General features: G+C 37.6%; 1 protein-coding gene across 2 annotated transcripts in view; it reads right to left on the bottom strand.

Moving 5' to 3' along the window:
* The window catches only part of VCL (vinculin), a 121,837-nt gene that overhangs the window by 77,643 nt on the left and 18,915 nt on the right, over positions 1–25,279 (bottom strand). For both annotated transcript variants that reach the window (XM_004769370.3, XM_004769372.3), the window contains exon 2: positions 5,329–5,399. In XM_004769370.3, coding sequence (XP_004769427.1) covers positions 5,329–5,399 — 71 coding nt within the window. The remainder of the gene's footprint in view (positions 1–5,328; positions 5,400–25,279) is intronic.

The following is a 25,279-nucleotide window of genomic DNA, read 5'->3' as shown; positions in this document are numbered from 1 at the left end:
CAAGCTCCTTGCTTGTACTCTCAATCCTCTCTCTCTCTGTCAAATAAATAAATAAAATCTTATAAGAAAAAAAGAATAAACCCTTATGTATGACATTCCCCCACGTGTGTACCTGGAATTATGCACAATTTCCAGCCATAACAGCTATAATTTCACTAATATCTTTCTTATTAAAAAAAGCATAATATAAAACAATTGAATATAAAAATAAAAATTAAAAGAAAAATTTTTCAATTTTCAATTTTTCAATAAAAATTAAAAGAAAAAAAAGCAATTACCTAGTAAGCAGGGAAGAGAAGGATGTTTTTATGCATGTGACTCTGAATATGCTCAATTTATTTTAAAAAAATATAGCATTTGCAAATTTTGACATTTTATTATTGCTAACAAATAACTTACAATACATCTTACAAGTGATCACTCAAAATACACTGGTAAGAAGTACCATCTATGTAGCACGTGGTGTGCTAGACATAATAGAAGGTAATCAATAAATACTTAACCAATTAGTATATCTAGCTCATTAATCAATTACACATAAATATTGCTGCTGCCTGATAATGATGATGATTGACAATGATGCAAAATACTCTTCTGCTGACAGTCTCTAAAGGAACAAATGACTTTTTACAGGGAAAATCTAACCAATATTATGCAAATCTAACCAATATTATAACAGTACAGCATGACCGTTATACTCCTCAAGTTTATGAAGATTGAGACAGTTTCTTTAGCAATCATAACGTAACCCTACACCTCCTGTGCAACAGTGTGGCTATTATTACAATCTTGGGTAAAATTAGTAAATTGTCAATGCTATCTGCTAGGGCAGTTAGAGATCAGATAGCTTTTGCTCCACCCAAGAGAAAGCCTTTCTGTAACAGTGCAAATTTTGCTCTATATTATAATGTTCTCACTTTTACAATAAGGAATTGCCCAAGCACTAGAAGGCCCTCAGTGAAACTTATAACTCAGATGTTTAATTTTTAACTGATATTAAACCTATTCTCCAATATATCCATATGACCTTAACTGCCAGTCTCTCAAATAGACCAGGATGTGATTTTGACAACCCCCCCATCCTAAAAATGTCAAAAATCCTGAAAAATATATCTTTCCCTAAAAATCTCTAAATGTATTATCAGATTGCTTAGGTATAAATCTACCTACAGGTCAGGAGTCTTCTGTTTTCTCTAGTCCTGACATTCTAACATTCTAGGAGCAGAAATTTTAATCTAAGAATAAATTTTTAAAACATCTTTTAGCCTTTAGCATTGCCTAAGCAGACACTATTTAGAAGTCTTTGTAAAAGTGGATGACAGAGGAAGCTCTGTCATGCCCTGGAAACCTCCAAACATCAACCAAACAGCCCAAAAGAATGTCCTACTCAACAGTTCCAAGGATGTCATTAACTGCTTCCATCTGTTTCCCCTCTCTGTCCCCTCCCCCTTCAAGCCAAGGCATCTACTAAAGTTATTTTCTGCTATGTTTTGCATTCTAAAGAAAAGCAAGAAAAGCATGAAGAGCCATAATATTTTAAATTATGGAATATTTGCCCCCCAAATCTGTTTGACAACCATAGCCATTTTATTTATACTCTATCCTATTTCCAAGTAACATATTAAGTTATGTACTTTTTAAACATTGCTCAGTAAATTTTTCAGTTGATTGTAACATAGTGTTTTTCCCTGATTCCCCATGGAGACCAGGATTTTCCCCCCATGGTGGAATAAAGGTTAAAACCTCTGAACGGTTTCATCTATTGATGGTCCCTATCTAAATCAACTGTTTAAAATTGCATAATTTTATTATGCATAATTAAAACTGCATAATTATTACTTTCTAATTCTGGCATTAATTCCACATTTGTTGATTAGAATTCCCCTCATCGACTAGGGTTATTAGGCTACTCTGAGATAGACTGTACAGGGGGCAAGACAGTTACAATATTGGAGGAGGCGAGAGGACAACTTTTGACACCTATTCCCTTAGCAACTTCCAAATATACAGTACAGTATTGTTAACTATTAATTACTATGCTGTACATTATATCCCCAGAACTTATTTATCTTTATAACTGAACTCTGTACCTTTCAACCACCTTCTTTCACTTCCCTCCATTACTGTGTGTGGGTACACACACACACACACACACACACACCCCATATTTTCTTTATCCATTCATTCTGATGGACATTCAGGTTGTTTCTATGTCTTGGCTATTATAAGAAATGTTGCAATGAACATGGGAGTGCAGATATCTTTTTGATATAGTGATTTTGTTTCCTTTGGATGAATATACATAGAATTGCCAGATTATATGGTAGTTCTATTTTTAATTTTTTGAAGAACCTCTGGAAAGGCAAGATAAATGCTTAATTTTTTTTTCTCTAAATTACCAATTACCAATAAATAAATAAATTATTACCAGAGTAGGGGACTGGTGTCCTGGTTACCAAGGGCAATCAATGAAGTTTTTTTTTTTTTAAAGATTTTATTTATTAATTTGACAGAGAGAAATCACAAGTAGATGGAGAGGCAGCCAGAGAGAGAGAGAGAGGGAAGCAGGCTCTTTGCAGAGCAGAGAGCCCGATGTGGGGCTCGATCCCAGGACTCTGAGATCATGACCTGAGCCAAAGGCAGCGGCTTAACCCACTGAGCCACCCAGGGACCCCAATCAATGAAGTTTTATTTTGTTTTAAAGTTACCTACTTTTGGGGCACCTGGGTGGCTCAGTGGGTTAAAGCTTCTGCCTTCGGCTCAGGTCATGATCCCGGGATCCTGGGATCAAGCTCCGCATTGGGCTCTCTGCTCGGCAGAGAGCCTTCTTCCTCCTCCCTCTCTGCCTGCCTCTCTGCCTACTTGTGATCTCTCTCTCTCTCTCTGTGTCAAATAAATAAATAAAAATCTTTTAAAAAAATAAATAAATAAAGTTACCTACTTTTTTGAAAATATTATCATAACTAAGACACACTTCTTAATTTTTTTTTTTTAAAGTCCCCAAGGAAGCCTGTGAGAGCACATAGCATACTTCAGGGATATATCTCTGGAAATGAGCAGAAATTAGTTTCCTAAAGAAATTCTTTACCAAATGATACTCATAGACTTAAATGATAGGGCTGAAAGGAACTTTCTAAGGGGTTATGTAGTTCAAATATCCACCTGATGTTGAAACCCTCTGTACATTATCTGCCCACACTGTGTACCTTCCAAGGGGCTGAGAGGAAAACAGGTACAAGTTAGACCTGTGTTTCTATTTCTAAAAAATATAAGTTTAACTACAGTGTTTAATGACAACATAGGACTCATCTTAATATTACCACGCTGATGAAATGGCATGTAAACAAAGTAGGCTCATATTGGTTAGAACTGGAAGAGGCCTTGGAGGTTAATGAATCCAATGAAGGCAAGTCAGACAAGATACTCCCACAAAACAGGCTCTACCAAAAAAAAAAAAGATGCTCTGGCCCCTTACTTCCTGATACATGAATATTTTGCAGAATTAACAGAAATACCATTATGTAGAAGCACCCACTCAAGTAAGTTAGAAATAAGAAGACATCAATATGGGTGAAATTTTGCATCTGTTCAAAGAAAACAGAACATAAGGAGGATAAAAATAAAGGAATACTTCTCACATTATTTAAAATTGTGATATGTAACATACATACTGAAAATTGTATAAAACATATGTATAATACAAAGAATAAAACAACCACCTATATAATTCAACACTTATATCAAGAAATACACTACCATTTAATTTATTTGTTTGTTTGTTTTTACATTATTACCATTTTAGAAGCCCCTATGTGCCCCTCCCTAAGTATAACCCTCTTCCTTCCTCCCAGAAATACTACTATCCTGACTTCTACAAGCATTATTTTCTTATCTTTATCATTTTATCACATAAGCAGGCATTCCTAAACAACACAGTTTATCTCTACATGTTTTTGCACTTTAAATAAATGGGACCTACCTACATATCTACCATTCATTTCTCTCATTTTTGAGATTCATTCATTTTTTAATTAAATTTAATTAAAATTCATGACATAAAATTAACCATTTTCAATCCTTTTCATTACTGATTAGTATTCTAATTTATAACTATATCATAATTGTTTTCTTCCATTCTACTATAAATAGATCAGAGGGTCATCATGAGCAATGTTGATACCAGTATTTTCATATTTAGGTCCTAGTGTACATGAGCATAAGTTTCTCTAAGAATTGCCTATCTTCTGCTTTACTAACACCAAACTGTTTTCCAAAGAGGCTGCACCACTTTACATTTCCAGTCGGAGTATATGAGAGTTCCATTGTTCCACATCATTATCAACAACTGATATTACCAGACTTCTTAATTTAGAGGTCCTAACAGAATAATTTGCACAGCTCTGATGACTAATGAAATAAATAAATCACCTGTTCATCATTTTTTGGCCATTTGGGTTTTCTCTCTTTTGAGGTACCTATTCAAATCCTTTGCCCTTCCTTTTTGTAACTGAATAGACTTACCTTACTCTTGACTTGCAGAGGTCCTACTTTTGGGGGTTTTTTGCCTTATTCATCAGCCTTTACTTTTACATAGTACTTGACTGCCACAGAACAAAGCCATTGAAAACATAATCAAGAACTTAACAAAGTTTTATCTAATCAAAAGTTGGCATCTCGGGGTGCCTGGGTGGCTCAGTGGGTTAAAGCCTCTTCCTTTGGCTCGGGTCATGATCCCAGGGTCCTGGGATCGAGCCCCACATCGGGCTCTCTGCTTGGCAGGGAGCCTGCTTCCTCCTCTCTCTCTGCCTACTTGTGATCTCTGTCTGTCAAACAAATAAATAAACAAAATCTTAAAAAAAAAAAAAGTTAGCATCTCTGCTTTTACTCAGGATAGGCCATAACACCTGCAAATTGTTTGTAGGAGTTTGGGTGATATGTAAATATAACTTAAATTTAAAATGCCACTAAAATACATTGCAATTAATTTTTTTGAACTTTGTATCTATTGTTATTTCCTTATCTTCAAGCGAAGGTGTTCAGCATATTACCCAGATAAATGCCTGCTAAGGTCAGAATGTTTCTAAATCCTTCCCATTCCAGACAATGAAATTCAGAAGTCATAGTTTTATTAAAAATTATTATGTCAAAAATGCTTAACAGCAATGAATACAATCAACAGTAGGAAACCAGAGTGTTAAAAGATCAAAAGTCAAATTTCAATTGTAAATATTTAAAAAAAAAAAAAAAGCTGTTCCTGGAATCAGTTATTTTCTTCTCTAACAAGAGGATTATTCTGCTTAGCAAGAGAAGAATGTTTTAATTACTCACTTAATAAATGCTGGTGGCATATCTCTCTTCAAAATTTGATCCTCAGTGGTTTGAACAGTCTCTTTTCCAACCTACAGGAGAAAAAAAGATTCACAATTCAATAATAAATTCTCAGACTTCTAAAAACTATTACTTCAACATATTTGAAACATATACTTTACATATAATCTATCCTTGAAGTTTCTGGATTCAAAAAAAAAATTCTAGATTTTTGAAATTATCGAGACTGTTCCCATATATTCTTCCACAATACTCCTGGACAACAATATGGAGTACAAACATAATGTATTACTCCTTCTTCAGAACCATTCATTTGAAGGCATCCCTGAGCACAGTAAAAAAAAAAAAGAGAGAAAAATGCATCACTGAAATTTATGTATATATGTTTAATTGACAAACTGCTCTCTTTTTTTTTTTAAGATTTTATTTATTTATTTTTTTTTTTTGACAGAGAGAGAAATCACAAGGAGGCAGAGAGGCAGGCAGAGTGAGAGAGGGGGAAGCAGGCTCCCTGCTGAGCAAGGAGCCCAATATGGGGCTTGATCCCAGGACCCTGAGATCATGACCTGAGCCGAAGACAGAGGCTTAACCCACTGAGCCACCCAGGCGCCCCTCTCTCTCCTTTTTTAAGATTTTATTTTTAAATGATCTCTACACCAATTGGGGCTTGAACTCACAACCCCAAGATCAAGAGTCATATGCTCTACTGATGGAGCCAGCCAGGTACCCCATATCTCTAAAACAATGCATGAAGTACATGAATCAAGCAAGGTAAGTAGGCCAAAATGTCTATACAGAAAAAAACAGATGTTACTGGAACTGAAGAAATATGAAGAAATTATGATGCTGAAACTAGAAACCAAACACAAAAATACACAACTTCAACAGTCATCTAATAAATTCAAACTAAAACAACATGATTTTTCCCCTAAATATAGAACTATAAAAAAATAATATATAATACTGAATTCTACAATGGAATAGTTTTATACCTTTCTGGTGGAACTATAAACTGGCATACTCTCTTTGGAAAAGCATTTGCTGGTATGAATTAAGAAATAAAAAAATATCTAGGAATTCCCCTTTAAGCAATAATACTAAATGCGGTAATAACAATATTTACAAAAATATTCATGATCATGTTAGTTATAAAAGCTGAAATGTTTTTAAACAACTAACCCAACAATGAGGAACAGTTAAGCAAATTAAGATCTATCTTTAGGTAGTGTACTATAGGGCTATTAAAACAATGGTTATAAAGACTCAACACTACAGGAAGATGTTTATGACATTTTATTTCATTTAAAAGTTATAAAAATAATAAATACAGAATGATTAAAACAAACCAAAAAAATCTACAAAATGTTAACAGTGGTTATAATGATGCTTAGGAAATTCTGTACCTGTATATCCTATATTCTAATTTTCTGAAATGAGAAGATACAATTTTTAAAATTTAAAAAGTAGTATTAAAACATTACTTTAGGTTATTTAGATGCAATTATTTTCCATCTAATAGCTGTAGTAATTACATCATTTCATATAAATCTTCCAAACAGTAATAGCTAAAAATATAAAAATATATCAAAATACTAAAAGTCACACTACCCAGATTTTGTTTATGTGCAGATACACTTATTATACCACAAATAATACATATACTCACTTTCTTCAAGATTATTCATATGTAGAGCTTGGATGTCCATTTTTCTTTCACTACAGTTATATCATATATCACAAAGTACTCTTAAAAGAGGTTATACTTGAATATATTGAATGAGGAAATTCACTCATTTTAAATCACAAGTATAGACCATAGTATAATGCAGAAATCTGAAAATTCTTAAAATCCGGAATAGAAAGTATCTCCATCCTACTATTTAACCATTTAACTTTCCATTGAGTTTAAAGAAGAAAAATGAGTAAGAAAAATCCCTAAGTGCACAGTAAATCAGTTAGAGAAAAATAATACAATAAACTATTCTCCCGGAATACAAGTCATGCATAAGTTAATGAATACAAGTTTTTTTTCTCTCAAGTTAAAAGCTCAGAAAAAAGCAAAACACATATACCACTGTGTAATAGCCAGTACTTTTGTAGACAATAGGCTGTCTGTATCATAATAAAAGCCTTTCAAATCAGCAGCTGGTTTTCTAGAGTTGCTCAGATCAAAACATGACAGAATATTTCCAGATGTATTGTTCACTATATTTTGCAACTAAAATCAACCATTCAAAAAGCTGTGGGCCATGATCTCCCAAAGTAAAAAATGAAGTTCAGCAAAAAAGTCACTGGTTCATACTAAGTATAAAGGGCCTAAAAGGACATTCACATTTAGACACATGGAGATTTCTTTTATTTGACACACACATAGACAGAGAGAACAAGGGAGGAAGAAGAGTGAGTTCCTCTTATATCTCCTTTAAGAAGCATTCGGTTATTCAGCATTATTAAGCATCAACTGAGTACAATTATGTAAGCCAGGCATTGTTCTACCACTGTTCTAGGTATAGCAGGTTGTAAAAATAAGTCTCCTGCCCTTATGGAACTTAAATTCCAGTAGTAGATAAATAAATAAAGTAAATAAATAAGTAAATAAATAAACCAACAAAATCATCCCAGATAAGGGCAATGCCATAGAGAGTAGGGGGTAGGAGTAGAGGGAGCCTACTTCAGAAAGAGTAGATAAAGAAGGTTCCTCTCTGAGGAAGTAACACTGGAGTTGAGGCCCTGAAGCTGAGATGAAACCATTCACGCCAGAGCTGGGAAAGAATACTCCAGAGGTCGAAACAAGAAAATGACCCTAGGGCAGGACAGTCTGAGTATATTCAAGGATGTGAAAGGAGGCCAGAGAGGCTAAAGCTCAGTGAGGGGAAAAGGCATGGGGACAGGGTTGGATAAGAAGGTTGGATAAGAAGGTTGGTAAGAAGATAGTAAGTTGGATAAGAAGGCAAGTACCAGATCACAAAAAGCCCTTTAAGTCAGGTGAAAATCTGTGGAATCTTTTCTAAACACAGTAAGAAGCAGGAGTACTAAACAGGAGATTGACATGATCTGACTTTCTTTTTAAAAAGTCATTCTGCCTGTTATGTGGCAAAGGGATCTTAGCGGGCAAGGGGAGACATGGTGACCAGTTAGGAGGCTACTGCAGTCATCCAGGGGAGAGAGGGCAGTGCCTTAAAACAAGACATAAAAGTGGAAATGGAGAATTCATTCTTTTGGAGGAAGAAGTAATAGGACGTGCACTTAGACTGGGAGGTACAGTGGAAGACGAATAGATTGAGGGGGGAAAAAGTCAGGAATGACTACTAGATCAATTAAATGAAAAGTCTTTGAAGGCGGCAATGCTAGAAGACTGATAGATTGCTACAATTTATCACCAAAAAATATAACAGGGGCACCTGGGTGGCTCATTTGGTTAAGCGACTGCCTTCGGCTCAGGTCATGATCCTGGAGTCCTGGGATCCAGTCCGACTCCCTGCTCAGCAGGACGTCTGCTTCTCCGGCTGACCTCTCTCCTCTCATCTCTCTCTCTTTCACTATCTCTCTCTACCTCTCAAATAAATAAATGAAATATTTAAAAAATAAATAAATAAATAAAACACTCATGAGTAAGCCAAAAAAACCCATTAAAACATTTTTGCAAATAGCCTATATTCTGACCCCAGGGGAGGTATTTACTAAAGAATATTTAATTATTTTGTGTCTTTATTTTTGAGGGTAGGGGTAGGTGGGGAAAGAAAAATAGATACTAAAAATTTACCCAGAGGCGGGCACCTGGGTGGATCAGTCAGTTATGCATCTGCCTTGGGCTCAGGTCACGATTTCAGGCTCCTGGAACTGAGAGCTTGTCCCTCCCCCTTTTCTCGAATAAATAAATAAAAACTTTTTTTTAAATGTTCAAGGCCACTTATCCAGAAGCTATTTTTAAGTATTTAAGTGACAGACACTAAATTTGATTGACTGTTCTAAGCTGCATTCATATTGTGGTGATATCCACAATCACTCCAATCTTCATACACTCAGTCCAGAATTAAGTTAGTACAATGAATACATGATCCCATTTTTAAGGCACAATATATAAAGCATGACTATGTAGAATGAATGCCATTTCCCTTGAGGAATTGATTTTTAGCAATGCTGTCCAATGCAAACTTTAAGACAGAAATGTTCTATTTAAATTATCTTACCGAATACAGTAACCATTAGCCACATGTGGAGCATTTGAAATATGGCTAGTGCACCTGAAGAACTAAGAACTAAGTTATTACTTTTAATTCAATTTTAATTAATTTTAATTTTTATAATTAAGATTTTTTTTTCTCATGCATTTTAGATTCAGAACAAAATTGAGGGGAAGGTGCAGAGATTTCCCAAACATTCCCTGCTCCATACAATAACAGCCTCCCCCATGAACATCCCCTGCCAGAGAAGTACATTTGTTACTAGCAATAAACCTACCACTGACTACATCATAATCACCCAAAATGCATAGTCCACATGACCATTCATTTGGTATGGTACATTCTACACAAGAACATATATCCATCGGTATGGTATCCAAAAAGAGCCATGCCAATAATCCCTGTGCTCTGGCTATTCATGCCTCCCAGCCCCCAGATCCCTGGCAACCACTGCTTTTTTCACTGTCTCCACAGTTTCGCCTTTCCCGGAATGTCATATAGTCAGAATATCTGGTATGTATACCTTACAGATCAACTTCTTTCAATTAATTGTAATTTAAATTGCCACATGTGGCTAGTAGCTACTATATTACACAAGTCAGGTCTGTGGGACTTTCACTGTCTCCTAAAACTGGCCTTCCTGCCTCCAGACTTCCTTCTTCTTCTTCTTTTTTTTTTTTTTAATTTTATTTATTTATTTGACAGACAGAGATCACAAGTAGGCAGAGGCAGGCAGAGAGAGGGGGGAAGCAGTCTCCATGGTTAGCAGAGAACCCAATGTGGGACTCGATCCCAGGACCCTGGGATCATGACCTGAGCTGAAGGCAGAGGCCTAACCCACTGAGACACCCAGGCGCCCAGAATTCCTTCTTCTAATTCACTCTTCACACAGCTCCTAGATAAACTTTCATTTCTACCTTTGTTATGTGTTCTCTTCACAGAAGAAAGGAGCTGGGCCTGGAAAGGCAGAGGTTGCCAGATGGAGAAGAGAAGGATCAGACAGACTAAGCAGAAAGGAGAAAACAAGCAAAGGCTCAGATGTGTTTGAGCACATGGTTGACTAGACAGGAAAAACAGGCTGGTTGCGCCTCAGCAAAAGAAATGAGGCTAGAAAGGAAAGCTCCACAGTCACCCTGGGAAGGGCTTTGTATACCAAGCAAAGGCAGAGAGGATTATGTAACTTAACCTGCCTATTTATTCAAAGGTTGTCATCCTTTCTTCTAGATCTTTCCAAATCAAGTGTTCTATCACTAAAGGATCAACTCAAGAAATTCCAAAGAAGCCAGTTCCTGAAGATATGCAGGACCAGAAAGACATCTTTTGTTTGTGATCAACTGGCAATTCTGTCTAGGAAAGCCAAGACAAAACTGGACATTTTTAAGCCATCACCAGGAAATGACAGGAAATGCAATTTTCTCCTCCTTCCCCACACTATCTAAAGAGAAATAGTTTTTTCAGCACCCATTTTTTTCAAATAAAAAGAGCAGAACAATTAAGAAGGGGATTAATTCACAAAATGTTCTTTGTTAACTAGCAGGAATCTTCATGGCTTCAGAAAAACATATTCCTGGAGTTCAGCCTTAGAATGGGGAAGCGTATGATTCATAATACAGACTAAACTTTGCAAACAAGCAGGTCAGTAATAATTTTTTTTAAGATTTTATGTATTTATTTTAAAGACAGAGAGACAGACAGAACATAAGCAGGGGGAAGAGCAGAGGGAGAGGGACCAAGCAGACTCTGCACTGAGCACAGAGCCTGACCCAGGGCTCAACCCCATGACCTGAGATCACAGCCCTGAGATCACGACCCTGTGAACTGAAATCAAGAGTCCCAGGCCTAACCAACTGAACCACCCAGACTCCCCTGGTCAGGAATAATCTTAACAAAAGCTTCTCAAACCTGTACTGCACCAGTCACCCATACACTTGACTAGTGCAAGACAAATGTTTTTGTTACACACATATAAGAACACATTTGGTGATTGGTTTCCAGTTCCAGCTTGGCTAATATTGGTAATGTGACCTCAAATATATCATGTAATTACTCATATATTTCTTCTAAGCTATGTGATCTCTTTAGGTATCTCCTTACTTGTCTACTATAGGTTGGCCCAACTCCCTTTTAACTCTGACAAAGGAAATTTACCTTTATCTTTTCTACCTTAAGTCCTCATTAAGACCTCAAATTCTTTTTAGGAACACGGCAAGGTATGGAATGATTAACAAATGCAAAATTTAAAAGCTCTCACTGCCTATATATTTTATCTATACACTTTATGATTGTGAGTTAAAGGAGATGCCTGAATTTCTAACCTTAAATGTTATTATAAAGACCCATAGTTAAAGGGTTAAAAAAAAAAAAGGCAAAGAAAAGAATGACAAATAGTCTTAGTTATAGTTTAAGTTCTCAGCAGGTTTTCCAGATCAGCATTTAAAAACAACCCTTTCGAAGTAATCTAACTTTACAATAAATACATTTTATTACTTCCAAGCTTTATTCCATTGCTGGAATTAAGATTTGTTGGTTCTATTCACTGCTAAAACTATTTCTCTTTTAATTTTTTTCTTTAGAGAATTGCCTCTAACTCTTGAGGCCCAATTCCGCTCAATTCAATCAACAGGCTGTAAGTGCCAACTATGTGTCCGCTAGGTGGTGGGAAGAGAATGAGATAAGAAATAAAGCATCCTTAGACAGATAAACTGAAATAATGGTAGTGAATGAGTAAGAGGCCTAGGGGCAATTTTTACGGGGCTTGGCAGGAAGCCCTGTTTCTTTTGAGGAGCTCTTACTTTGTTCAGTAGTTAATTTAAATATCTTTTGTTCAATATGTGACTTTAGTTCAAAATTCCTTGTGAGAGGCCTTTTGTCTTCTACTGTTGTTATTATTACTTCTTTTATCGCAATCTACTCAATTTAGTTCAGTAATGTAGAGAGATTTGGTTTCTTTCCAGCAAAAAGGAAAAAAAAAAGAGCTTGGCTGGTTCAAGTCATTACCCAGACTAAAAAAAATATGTTAATGCAGATGTCGCCCTTAGCTAAACTAAGAAAACAGGAAGACAAAACACATCAGGGAGGACTTGGGTTACAGATTTGTACAGTATAAGTGTATAGAACAGAGAACACCTATAGAACATCACATTTAAAGGAAGCAGGGAGATGGTAATCAACACAACTTTCTAATGTATTTGGACAAGAAGATGCAAATGATGAAAATGTAAGCCTAATGTACAGTTAAAGTTATAGTAGGCAAACTATGGAGCTAAATGATGGAAACCAACTGATTGGGACCTGACAAGGGAATGTGCATCCTTCAGCCTATACTTAGTTTGGTAGGGCGCCTAGGTGGCTCAGTGGGTTAAGCCTCTGCCTTCAGCTCAGGTCATGATCTTAGGGTCCTGGGATCAAGTCCCACATTGGGTTCTCTGCTCAGCAGGGAGCCTGCTTCCCCCTTTCTCTCTGCCTGCCTCTCTGTCTGCCTACTTGTGATCTCTGTCTGTCAAATAAATAAATAAAATCTTAAAAAAAAAAGTCTTATATTTAGTTTGGTTCAAATCACTGTTTCTACAGTGTAAGCATTAGGCTGATCAATCCATTATACTGAAAGGCTATTGTGATACACAGCTATGTCCAGTACCACATCTGGGTAATACAAGGACAATGATAACATACGTGCCCACCATCAGCAACATTTTTGATTGTTTTCCTGCAGTGGGGATGGACTTGGGATTCATCCACCCACACGGTACCTTCTGCATCATTCACAGATGATATATTAGAGTTGGGTATTTAAAAAGCTGTATATCCAGAAAAACTAGGACTCTCTAACCTACTCTGGTTTCCAACTCACTCACTTACTCAAGAACTTATTGAGTACTTTCTATGTGGCAGAAACAACACTGTGTACAACACTGTGTGTGACGGCAATACAAAAATAAATGAGACTCAGTCCTTGCCTTTCACAGACAGACAAGACAAATGCTTAAACAAATCATTGTAACGCAGTGTAATGTGTCCTCTAATAGAGTTACATCCAAGCTTCAGCTCTGCGTCAGTGAGGCAGGAGAGTTTTCACAGACGAAAAGAAACTCTAGAAAGGCGGGTAAGAGTTCTCCAAGAGTTATAGGATTTGGGGAAGAAAGGATAGCTTCCCAGTATGGCCAGTTCGGGGAACACAGATCCACAGGGAGGAAGTATAGAGAGGATGAGAAGTTGGAGAGACGGCAGTAGGGACATTAGGGAGGGCCGACAAGGATTTAGACTTTATTCTGTAAGCAGTGGGAAATTATTTAATAGTTCTAAGCAAAAGACATTATTAGGTTTCCATCTCAATAATAGAAATACAGCAGCAAAAATGAACCAAATATTTTTAAAAAACTACAATGACAAGTTGATGCATTAGTTCATTTATTTGATCCAATATTTATTGGTATTATAGACAGTAGTGAAGAAAAGACATGTGGTCCCTGACCTCGCAGAGCTTAGAGTCTTTGTGAAAGATAAACTACAGATGAGCTAGGGTGCGGATGGATATGAGGGCAGACTTAAGAGGTGCACCTACATGACACTCCAGGTAGAGAGTAAGGGAGAAATTTAGAATGACTCTCAGCCTCCTGACTCAAATAGACTTGGGAGTAGAGATAATATAGTAAAAGCAAACCACATCTGAGAGGAAAACTCATTAGGACTCATGGGGTGTTTAGATGGAGATAAGCAAATGTTCCATAAGCAACTGAAGAGATGGTTCCTCCGTTGACTAGCCTGGGCTGAAGAAACAGACTGCAGCTGGTGGAAGAGTAAGTTGGTGAAAAGAGCTGAGAAGGAAATGTCTGAGAGCCATGTGTGAGGAATGGCAGAACGATGCCATGAAAGCCAAAGGAATCGAGTTTCAAGGATGTGAGAGACAAGTCATTAGTGTCAACTGCCAGAGTTAGTGGTTTCTGGTATAATCAGAGAGTTGTGCAACCATCACCACAATCAATTCTTGAATATTTTCATCACCCCTTCAAGAAACCCATTAAAAGTCACTCCTTTCATTTATCCCCAACCCTTCTCCAACCCCATCTAGCTGTAGGCAATCAGTAATTTACTTTCTGTCTCTACAGATTTGCCTATATATTTTTTTCTTTTTTTCTTTTTTTTTTTTTTAAGATTTTATTTATTTATCAGAGAGAGAGGGGGAGAGAGCAAGCACAGGCAGACAGAATGGCAGGCAGAGGGAGAGGGAGAAGCAGGCTCCCTGCTGAGCAGAAAGCCCGATGTGGGACTCGATCCCACGACGCTGGGATCATGACCTGAGCCGAAGGCAGCTGCTTAACCAACTGAGCCACCCAGGCGTCCCAGATTTGCCTATCTTTGATACGAATGAAATCACACAACATATGACCTTTAGTAACTGGCTTCTTTCTTGTTGGAGTATGTATCAGTACTTCGTTTTTATTGACAAATAACTGCTTTTTATTAACAAATGTGGCTATACCATGTTTTGCTTATCATTCATCAATTGGTGGACATTTGGATGATTTCCACTTTTTGGCTCTTATGAATAAAGCTGCTATGAACATTAGTGTACATGGTTTTTTTGTGGATGTTTGTTTTCATTTCTCTTGGATATATATCTAGGGAGAGAACTGCTGGATCACATGGTAACTCTATGTTTAAACTCTTGAGAAATTGTCAGAATGTCGTCCAAAGAGGCAGTACCATCGAATATTCCCACCAGCAACAGTAATGTGTGAGGGTTCCAATTTCTCCACATCCTCAGTAATATTATTATCTGTCTTTTTGTCATAGCCATCCTAGTGCAGTGATGTCTCAATGTGGTTTTGATTTGAATATCACTGATGGCTAATGATATTGAACATCTTCCTATGTGCCTATTAACCATTTGTATACCTTATCAGAAAAATGTTTATTTAGATCCTTTGCCCATACCTTATAAACAATTTTAGTTCTGTGTCTTTTGCAAATATTTTCTCCCAGTCTGTGAATTGACTTCACTCTCCTGATGGTGTCTTCTATAGCACAAACTTTTTAATTTTGATGAAATTCAACTTACCTTTTTTTTTTTTGGTGGCTTGAGCTTTTAGTTTAATATCTGAGAAGGCTTTGCATAACCAAGGTCATGAATATCTATTCCTATATTTTATTCTAAGAATTTTATAGCTCTTACATTTTTAGGTTCACAGTCCATTTGAAGTTTATTTTTATGTATGCTGTAAGGAAAGGGTTACTATTTTGTTTAAATAAGAGAAAATCAAGCATGTTGATAGGCTGAAAGAAAGGAAGCAGGAAACAAGGCACTGATTATGAAGCAAGGTCTCTGAAGACACAGGGAAAGAACCTGGAGAACAAGTAGAGAGACTAACATTTACCAGGGAAAAATCACTTCTTCCTTGGAGACAAGAGGGATGGTGAGGTAAATGAGTAAAACAGAGATATTAACTGTGCTGTGGGGTCTATGAGCTGTATCTTCTTAAGAATTTACAAAACACTAACTTAAGGATCTAACGTAATCTTCAGTCAGGAAATGTTTAATTTTTTTTTTAAGATTTTATTTATTTATTTGACAGAGAGAGATCACAAGTAGGCAGAGAGAGAGAGAGAGGAGGAAGCAGGCTCCCTGCTGAGCAGATAGCCCGATGCGGGACTCGATCCCAGGACCCTGAGATCATGACCTGAGCTGAAGGCAATGGCTTAACCCACTGAGCCACCCAGGCGCCCCAGGAAATGTTTAATTTTATTTAATCCACCACTTTCCAAATTCTTTATTTCTTTTTTTTTTTTAAGATTTATTTATTTACTTATTTGACAGAGATCACAAGGAGGCAGAGAGACAGGCAGAGAGAGAGGAGGAAGCAGGCTCCCTGCTGAGCAGAGAGCCAAATGCGATGTGGGGCTTGATCTCAGGAAACCTGGCATCATGACCTGAGCTGAAGGCAGAGGCTTTAACCCACTGAGCCACCGAGGCACCCTATTTCTTAATACCTACTAACCTGTGATGGAATTTGGATTTGTAGGATATACTTAGGGAAACAGTGATCTAGACCACGAGTTACAAGCTAGTAGCCTTTGTGCAGAATTTGGACCAAGGGTAATTTTTGTTTTGGCCACATTTTTTTTTTTTGAAATCAAGAAATTTCATAAGGATAAAAATTCCTGACATCTCTCAAAATACCTAAAGATTTGGCCATATCAGATCACATTTCAGCAAAACAAACAAACAAACAAACAAAAAAACAATTTGCTAGGACCCAAATGTCCCCTATAGGATGTATACTCTCTGTATCCTTCCCTATAATCTTAACATCCAGACCTTTTCACTCATTTATATCATTTCCTGGACCCTGTGGGTATTTGGGTTTATCATTTCTACACTAGGCAACCCTCTCAGTGTCTATACAGAGTGAAAATTCCTGAAGCCACTCTTAGAAATTCCTCATCCCAAGTCCTCTAAATATTTTCTCTTATAAAAGTGCTCTTCTTGTGAGAGCTATGAGAGAAAGACCAAGAGATGCATTTATGTCAGGAATGACATAATGGCAGTGTATGGGCCAGGTGCAATCCACAGACCTGTTTCGTTTGACCTGCACAGTGTTTTAAATGAAAACTTCACATTAAAAAGAAATACAGGGGTAGCTGGGTGGCTCAGTCAGTTAAGCATATGCCTGCAAGTCAGGTCATGATCCCAGGGTCCTGGGATGGAGCCCCAGGACCAGTCCAGATCCCTGCTCAGCAGGGAGCCTGTTTCTCCCTCTCCTCCTGGCTTGTGCTCTCTCTTGCTATTTCTGTCACTATCTCTATCTTTCTCTCTCAAGTAGATAAATAATATCTTTAAAAAAAAATAAAAAGAAATACAGATTTCTAAATTTTATTGGCTATCAGGAAGATCCAGTAACACGAAGCTCTGTTTCCATATGATAACAATAAGCTGGAGATAATAGCAGTTTTCTCCAATCTTGTATTTTTCTTCAGGTCTTGTATTTTTCAGTTTACCACAGTCTCTGCCACTCCCCAGTGTCCTCTTGCTGGTCTGATTTACACATTTACCTCTCTGGCTGTGTAGGCATCTGAGTTAGTACCTCCTAATTTAACAAAACACTCAGTTCTTAATTAGCACAATACATGAGGCAAGATTCCCAATATCATGAGTGTCATGGGAAATTCTACTTATGCCTCAGCTATCTCCTTAATGAAATACCCCAATCTCCCCCAAATACATGTCCACATCCAAAAAAAAAAAAAAGACTGGAAGGAAACACAACACAGAAAGTAGAATTTCAGATAATCTCTATTTTCTTCTTAATCTTTTTCTGTACTTTCCAGATTTTTAAAAATAGACTATGGGGGTGCCTGGGTAGCACAGTCACTTGAGTGGCTGACTCTTAGCTTCGGATAGGGTTGTGAGATCAAGCCCTGCAACAGACACACTCCACCTATAGTCTTCTCTCTTCCTCTCCCTCTCTAAAATAGATCTTTTTCCCTTCTCTCCTCCCACTCGTGGTTGCTTTCTCTCTCCCTCTCTAAAATAAATCTTTTTTCAAAATGACTACACAATGCTTTCATAATCAGAAAAATATAAACTAAATTTCTAAAATGGGTCAACAATATTCTTGGTAAGTAAGAATCTATAAAGTAATAAGAAATCACTAGTGCCCAAAAGGTTCAATTTTTGACCAACTGCCAAAAACTGAATTTACATGTGTATCAATGATAACACAATCCTGTGAGATAAACAGTAGATGAACCAAGTCAGTGCAAGCTCTAGTGTCAAGCAAGCTTATTTGTTGCAACATACTTTCCTTAGATCTAGTGTTAAGTTGCCTTGGCAGCAGCTGTTAATTGTAACCCAACATAAGATTGACTGTATCAATTAAGACTAGATAAATGTTAGCAGGGCAGCCTGCTCACCAGATTCCTATTTATGGAGATGCTACAGGCAGGCTTCCAATTTGCAAATACCATACTTCGTTCTCTCCCTCAACTCCAGATTCTTCTGTATACTTCACAATTACTTACACTTGTGCTCTGGATGGCCACTAATTTAATGATAAACCATGTCATCAGCACTGGGAACTTCTTCCCAACAACACTTTCTCTCAAGCCCTCTCAAGTGACAAAATATGCTCCTTCCATTTCACAGAAAATTTCAGAGTTAAAAAGAATCTGGGGGGCACCTCGGTGGCTCAGTCAGTTAAGCGTCTGCCTTCAGCTCAGGTCATGATCCTAGGGTCCTGGGATCAAGCCTGGTGTTAGGCTGTCTGCTCAGTGGAGACTCTGCTTCTCCCTCTCACTCTCCCTCTGTGCTCTCTCTCTTTCTCAAATAAATAAAATCTTAAAAACAAAAGAATGTGGCAGTCTAATCCAAATACATCACACAAGAAAGGACGCTCAAAGAGTTAAGTTCTCTAAGACAGTTGCAGAACTTGAATGTGAATACAAGACTCTTAACTCCATTTCCCATGTTTTTAGGTACTTCCTAACTTATGAGCAAGACATTAAATGAAAAATATTCCCACACCCATTTCCAGCATACCAAATCCTACTTAAAGCGATTTCTATTTTGTTTTGAAACGTACAGAAGCAAATACTACATCACACAAAGTTTCGCCTATTCTTACCCTTTAGTCCTACATTTAGGAAAAGGAAAGTAAGCAATAATTATGGGAAAATAAAAGGGTTGTTTTTCATTCGATCTGCTTTAGTTTTTCTAATCTTTTTAGTTATTAAAAAGATTACTTAAACAAGAACTCAGTAGTAGTCACATTAGTCTTATAATTAAATAACTATTGCAATAGTCATAAATACTGGTAGGGAGGAAAATATCATCCCATGACCTGAATGTAATCTTCAGCAGATGCTTCATGTAAAGAATAAATTCCACTGGGGTCGGGTCTAGATTGTTCTTTCCTCATAGCCTTGATACACAGTGACAGACAAAGTGCTCAAAAAAATAGTGCCAACTAGGGACTCCTGAGTAGCTCAGTCTGTTAAGTGACCAATTCTTGATTTTGGCTCAGGTCACAATCTCAGTGTCCTAGGATCCAGCCCTGGATCTGGCTCCACGCTCCTCAAGGAGTCTGCTTGTCCCTTTCCCTCTCCCTCTGTCCCCCACCAACAATGTGCAGGCATGTACGATCTCTATCTCTTGCTCTCTCTCAAATAAATAAAATATTTAAAAAAAATTAAAATTGCCAACAAAAACAAAACAAAATTAACATTTAATTCTACCATTTTCATATCTGCCCACATATACTCTTTACTCCATTCTAATTCATTCTATTTCTGCACAATTAACTCAGGAAGATCTACATTCTTTTATTTTCATTCAATCCTCAATACACTTACAAACTAATCCTCTATTAAAGGGACTACCCGGCTCCTTTAAAAAAAAAAAAATCATGGATGAAATCACGAAAAAAAGAAAGCTAACTATTGCCAAGGAAAATTAGGTCGACTCTACCACCTGTCCTATATGCCTCATACACAATTATAAGGAAATAATGCATAAGAATGTGCTTTGTACATCCTCAAAGTGTTATCAAATATAGCTGTCTCTGAGCTATAAATGTTTAGTCTCTCAAAGCATCCCAGAGGCCCCACCAGCATCAAAACAGTCTCCATTTTCTTCTTACTGCTCTCTAACCAAATCTGCTTTTCTCAAAGAAGTACTGTTCCACAGAATTTAAAATATACTTTTTTTTTGTTTTTTTCTGCCTTAACAGCCAGAATTGCAAATGCATTTTTTCCTAACAGTTTTAGTTCACAAATATGCAGAATTTCAATAACAATGTAGCTTTTCCAGATAAGTCTGGGTATGTAGCTACCATTTGTAACTTTGTCCCTATGGAAAAATAACTCCAAACCAATGTGTAGATAAATTTTCAAAATGCAACCCATTTTTACGTAGGGAAAACTGGGGACCTACTGGAAGGTAACATGGGGCTGCTGTGGGAAAGGTACTGGGGCTTTGGAATGAATCTTTCCTCCTCCTCTGCTATTATTAATACTGTCCTTGGGCAAGTAACTTAATCTCTTCGAGTCTCAATCTCCTAACCAGTAAAACGGGAAAAGCAAAATCTCTCTCAGAGCTAAAGAATGTAATACATATGTAAATATACTTAATACATATGTATCTTCCACAGCCTGGAAGATAACAGGTACCAAATAAATATTAGTCCCTTTCTTCCCCTCTGCTTTTGTGGTATTCATTTGTGACTTCTGTTTTCTCTTTTAAAAAATTTTTTGTGGGGCACCTGGGTAGCTCAGTGGGTTAAGCCTCTGCCTTCGGCTCAGGTCATGATCTCATGGTCCTGGGATCGAGTCCCACATCAAGCCCCACATGGGTCTCTCTGCTCAGCAGGGAGCCTGCTTCCTCTACTTCTCTCTCTCTGCCTGCCTCTCTGCCTACTTGTGGTATCTATCAAATAAATAAATAAAATCTTTAAAAAGTTTCTTTTTTTTTAATTGAGCACATGCTGTAAGTTAGGAGCTCTTCATTACCTCACTAAATCTTTATAACAACAACCCTATGAGTTAGGTACCTTTTACGATCTAGTTTTACAGATGACGAACAGAGGCACAGAGAGGTTCCTTGATTTGTCTAAAATTACTTGATGGTGTGGACTTCAGCATACACATTCTCTAATTCTAAACCACTCTACTGTGTGTGTGTGTGTGTGTGTGTGTGTGTGTGTGTGTGTGTGTTTTAATGAGGGAGAGGGATCCAATGATGTGTAATGTTTCCCGTTGTTATATTGCATGATTCTATAACTCTACGAAGCTATCAGCTGGCAAGGACAAGAAAACCTTCAGGCTCACAACTGGCAAATATAAACCATCAGGCTGCAGTCTCATCAGCCCATACCCAATTGTTCTGGTTTCCCTTCCCAGAAGCTGGAAGGTTTCCACAGGCAGGACGGGTTAGACTCACTAGGCTGCAGCCGCTTCAACTCTATAACTGTTATTGGCTTAGGAAGTCAACCTGGCCTCCATTCATTCTAAATATTGAGCCAGGACTGACAAATAACATAGCTTTTTACCTTTTTTTTTTTTAAAGACTGATTTATTTATTTATTTAGAGAGTGCACATGAGTGGGGAAAGGAGTAGAGGGGAAGAGGAGCAGGGGGGATAAATGGGCAGAGGGACAAGGATAAAATCCCAGGCTCTGCACTGAGCGCAGAGCCCAATGAGGGGCTCAATGTCACAATCCTGAGACCACAACCTGAGCCGAAATCAAGAGTTAGATACCAAACCACCTGAGCCACACAGGTGCCCTGCTTTTCTTTCTTTCTTTTTTTTTTTTTAAATTACAGGTGTGGTCAAAATTTGAGATAATTTTTGAAAAATTTTAAAAATTAAAGATAAAAAAACGGGGTGCCTGGGTGGCTCAGCGGGTTAAGCCGCTGCTTTCAGCTCAGGTCATGATCTCAGGGTCCTAAGATCGAGTCCCGTATCGGGCTCTCTGCTCAGCAGGGAGCCTGCTTCCCTCTCTCTCTCTCTCTGCCTGCCTCTCCATCTACTTGTGATTTCTCTCTGTCAAATAAATACATAAAATCTTTAAAATGCAAACTATTAAAAATAATAAAAATAAATTAAAATTTTTAAAAATATAATAAAATTTTTAAAAATTGAAATAGTAATCCAATGGCAAAAGTCTTTAAGTCTCTTTACTCATGTTGGGAGCCATCCTGCTTGCTAACCGGAGATCATTCAGAGTCACTTTTACAGTTTAGTAATTAAATTTGGCTCCAGACTGTAATAGACACTCTGACCCATTAAATTAGGACCAGAAGCAAAATTACTCTATTTCTCCACTCAAGCCACAAACACATTTCTCGCAAACAGCTAGAACTGGAAATCCAATGTTTCAGAGCATTCACAAGGCAAGTGGTTAAAGCTACCAATTTAAAACGCCCATAGAGGGGCACCTGGGTGGCTCAGTGGGTTAAGCCTCTGCCTTCAACTCCAGTCGTGATCTCAAGGTCCTGGGATGGAGCCCCACATCAGGCTCTCTGCACAGCAGGGAGCCTGCTTCTCCCTCTTTCCCTGCCTGCTTCTCTGCCTACTTGTGATCTCTCTCTTTAAAAAAAACAAAACAAAAAAAAATGCCCATAGAAAAGACCTGTTTATTAGTATCCACACTAAACAAAAGCCTGCAGACTTTTGTTTTTCATGTTTTTACCTCTTCTTCTCAATGACTACAAACATAGTCAGTGTGACTACATATGGGCTGAGCAGGACTGAATTCTAAACTTGCTGAAAAGTGAAATAAGAGCACAGACCAAACTGGCCAAGATGTACAGACAGAAAAAAAGTTGTCAACCAGCCCCAGTAATAGTGTTTGTGCCTCTGGCAGACTGTATTTCATCACTGCTCCTCATACAACATGAATAGATTAGACACAGCCTCAGTTTAATCAGAAGCCTTCTGCAGGAATATTAAGTTTATTTCCTTTTGTTTCACTTGCTTACTAACACAAAAGATCAGTACTACAACCTACCTATTGAATAGCCACCATAGATAACTAAACCCTTTAGTAAGTTCTGGCTCTACCATCTTAGATAACTTATGTCCAGTTGGGCAAAAGGAAGAAACACAATTAGTCAGAATTGAAAGAATTACACTATCATGGGAGTCCATTCATCTATTTTTTTTATTGTTAATGCTTTAAGTAAAGTATTAAAAGTCAATGCTAGCAAAGCACCTATACACTTAACTACAATCCTTTTATCTTCAGTCGCCACTAAATATTAAGTTCACTCCTAATGATTCATTACAGAACAACAGAAGTCTGTATTCGTTCATAATTGGAAAACTTCTGAAAGTGAATTTTGTGGAAGATAAGATAGCAGAGAATCCCTGGAGATCAACAATGTATAAGGTTATCATTGTTGAATTTGAAGTTAATGTGTGAATTCCTACCTTCGCAGGCAAGTTTCCATAAGCCTAGCAATCAAATATAATTGTGTTGGGGCAACTGGATGGCTCAGTTGGTTAAGTGTCTGCCTTTGGCTCAGGTTATAATCCTGGGGTCCTGGGACAGAACCCCAGATCAGGCTCCCTGCTCAGCAGGGAGTCTGACTCTCCCTCTGTCCCTCCCCCTCTGCTGGTATTCTCTGTCTCTCTCTCTCCCTCTCTCTCTGCTCCCTCCCTTCTCTCTCAAAAAACACAATATATATTAGGACAAATCTAAGTTCTCTGTAGGGTATACATCATCGATTACTAGGTAGATATTGTGTAGGTAAACTCACCATGAATTCTTCTATACAGCTGATGCCATCAAAAATATTACATAGTGGTGCTGTATTTTCTTTTCTTTTTTTCATAATAGACATAAACTAGAGATGTTAAAGGCACCTCTTGTGTCCTGACATTTTTAGATTAATTTATTCTTTAACTTATGTCCTGAGAATTCTATGTGGAAGATCATGTGTGGTGACACAAAGATGCAGTTAAGGAGTTTATGGCCTGGAAGAGCATCAGCACTACACGAATACAACAGGGAGATCGAACTTAGCACCACCAGGGGTAAGTGGACAGACAGTATGAGCAGTTGTTGAGATTAGGGCAGTCTTTGGTATTTGAGCTGAGCCTTAAAGTGTGGATATAATTTCTGGAGGGAAGAAGGTATCTTAGATGGAAGAAAATGCAGTATATGCAAAGAAACAGAACTGAGAGGGGAGCCTGGGTGGCTCAGTCATTAAGTGGCTGCCTTCAGCTCAGGTCATGATCACGGGGTCCAGGGATCAAGCCCCACATCGGGCTCCCTGCTCAACAGGAAGCCTGCTTCTCCCTCTCCCATTCCCCCTGCTTGTGTTCCCTCTCTCACTGTGTGTCTCTCTCTCTCTGTCAAATAAATAAATAAATAAAATCTTTTAAAAAGAAAGAAAGAGAGAGAGAAAGAGAGAGAAAGGGAGGGAGAAGGGGAGGAAGAGAAAAAAGAAACAACTGAGAAGAACTTGAATTTGCTCAGAAATGCCAAGCAGTCTCACTGGGCTAGCAGAGGCTTTGAGGGAGGGGCACTATGGTGGGGTAGGACCAGCAGTGGAATCTGATTTTGACTTTTCCACTGTTCAAGATACCTTCTTCAGACACCCTGTTGATCATGTCTGAGAATACAACTTCTCATTTTTAAAATGATAGCCCTTAAGAGCTAGAATAAGGAGATTAGATTACTTTAGAAGACAACTGGAGGAGGTACATGCTTGTGAGCAAGAAAAGTGTTAAGATCAGAGCTGTACTTAGATTTACTAAGTAAACTGGTAGTAACGGATGGGAGTGAGAGACTAGAAGGTAACTATCAAAGAGGGGTACTATTAAAGCCTAATCTAGACTGGTAGCTTTGAGGAAGGAGAAGAAGAAAAAAGACATGGAAGGAAAAATCAACAGAACACTAGTCAGAAAAAAAGAAAAGAAAAGAACAAGAAAAATAAAAGAAAAAAAGAAGAGACAAGGTTTATCTGGCAAACATAATAAAAGGACTCAGTTTCTGGACAAGGGAGAAGATGGGGATTTCGCCTCATTACTCAGTGCCTTCAATACATGACCACCATAGACTGAGGAAGTTGTCTGTGTACGGAAACTTCAGAACAAATAACCCAAGTTGGAGCTCCCAGCTCAAAGATAAAAGTTTTCTGGTATAATTCAGGTAAAATGCAACATTCAAATTTCCATGTTAGAGATGCAGTAGAGAGTTTTAGAGATGATGTTTATTATTTATGGCTCCTTGTTCTCCAGAGACGTTTCAGCAGCCTTCTCAAATTAG

Source organism: Mustela putorius, unplaced genomic scaffold (assembly GCF_011764305.1).
Source record: "Mustela putorius furo isolate JIRA1106 unplaced genomic scaffold, ASM1176430v1.1 tig00000698_pilon_pilon_pilon, whole genome shotgun sequence".
In the NCBI taxonomy this organism is placed as follows: domain Eukaryota; kingdom Metazoa; phylum Chordata; class Mammalia; order Carnivora; family Mustelidae; genus Mustela; species Mustela putorius.
Note: the sequence above shows the minus strand (reverse complement) of the source record. Positions and strands in the feature narration are given on the sequence as shown.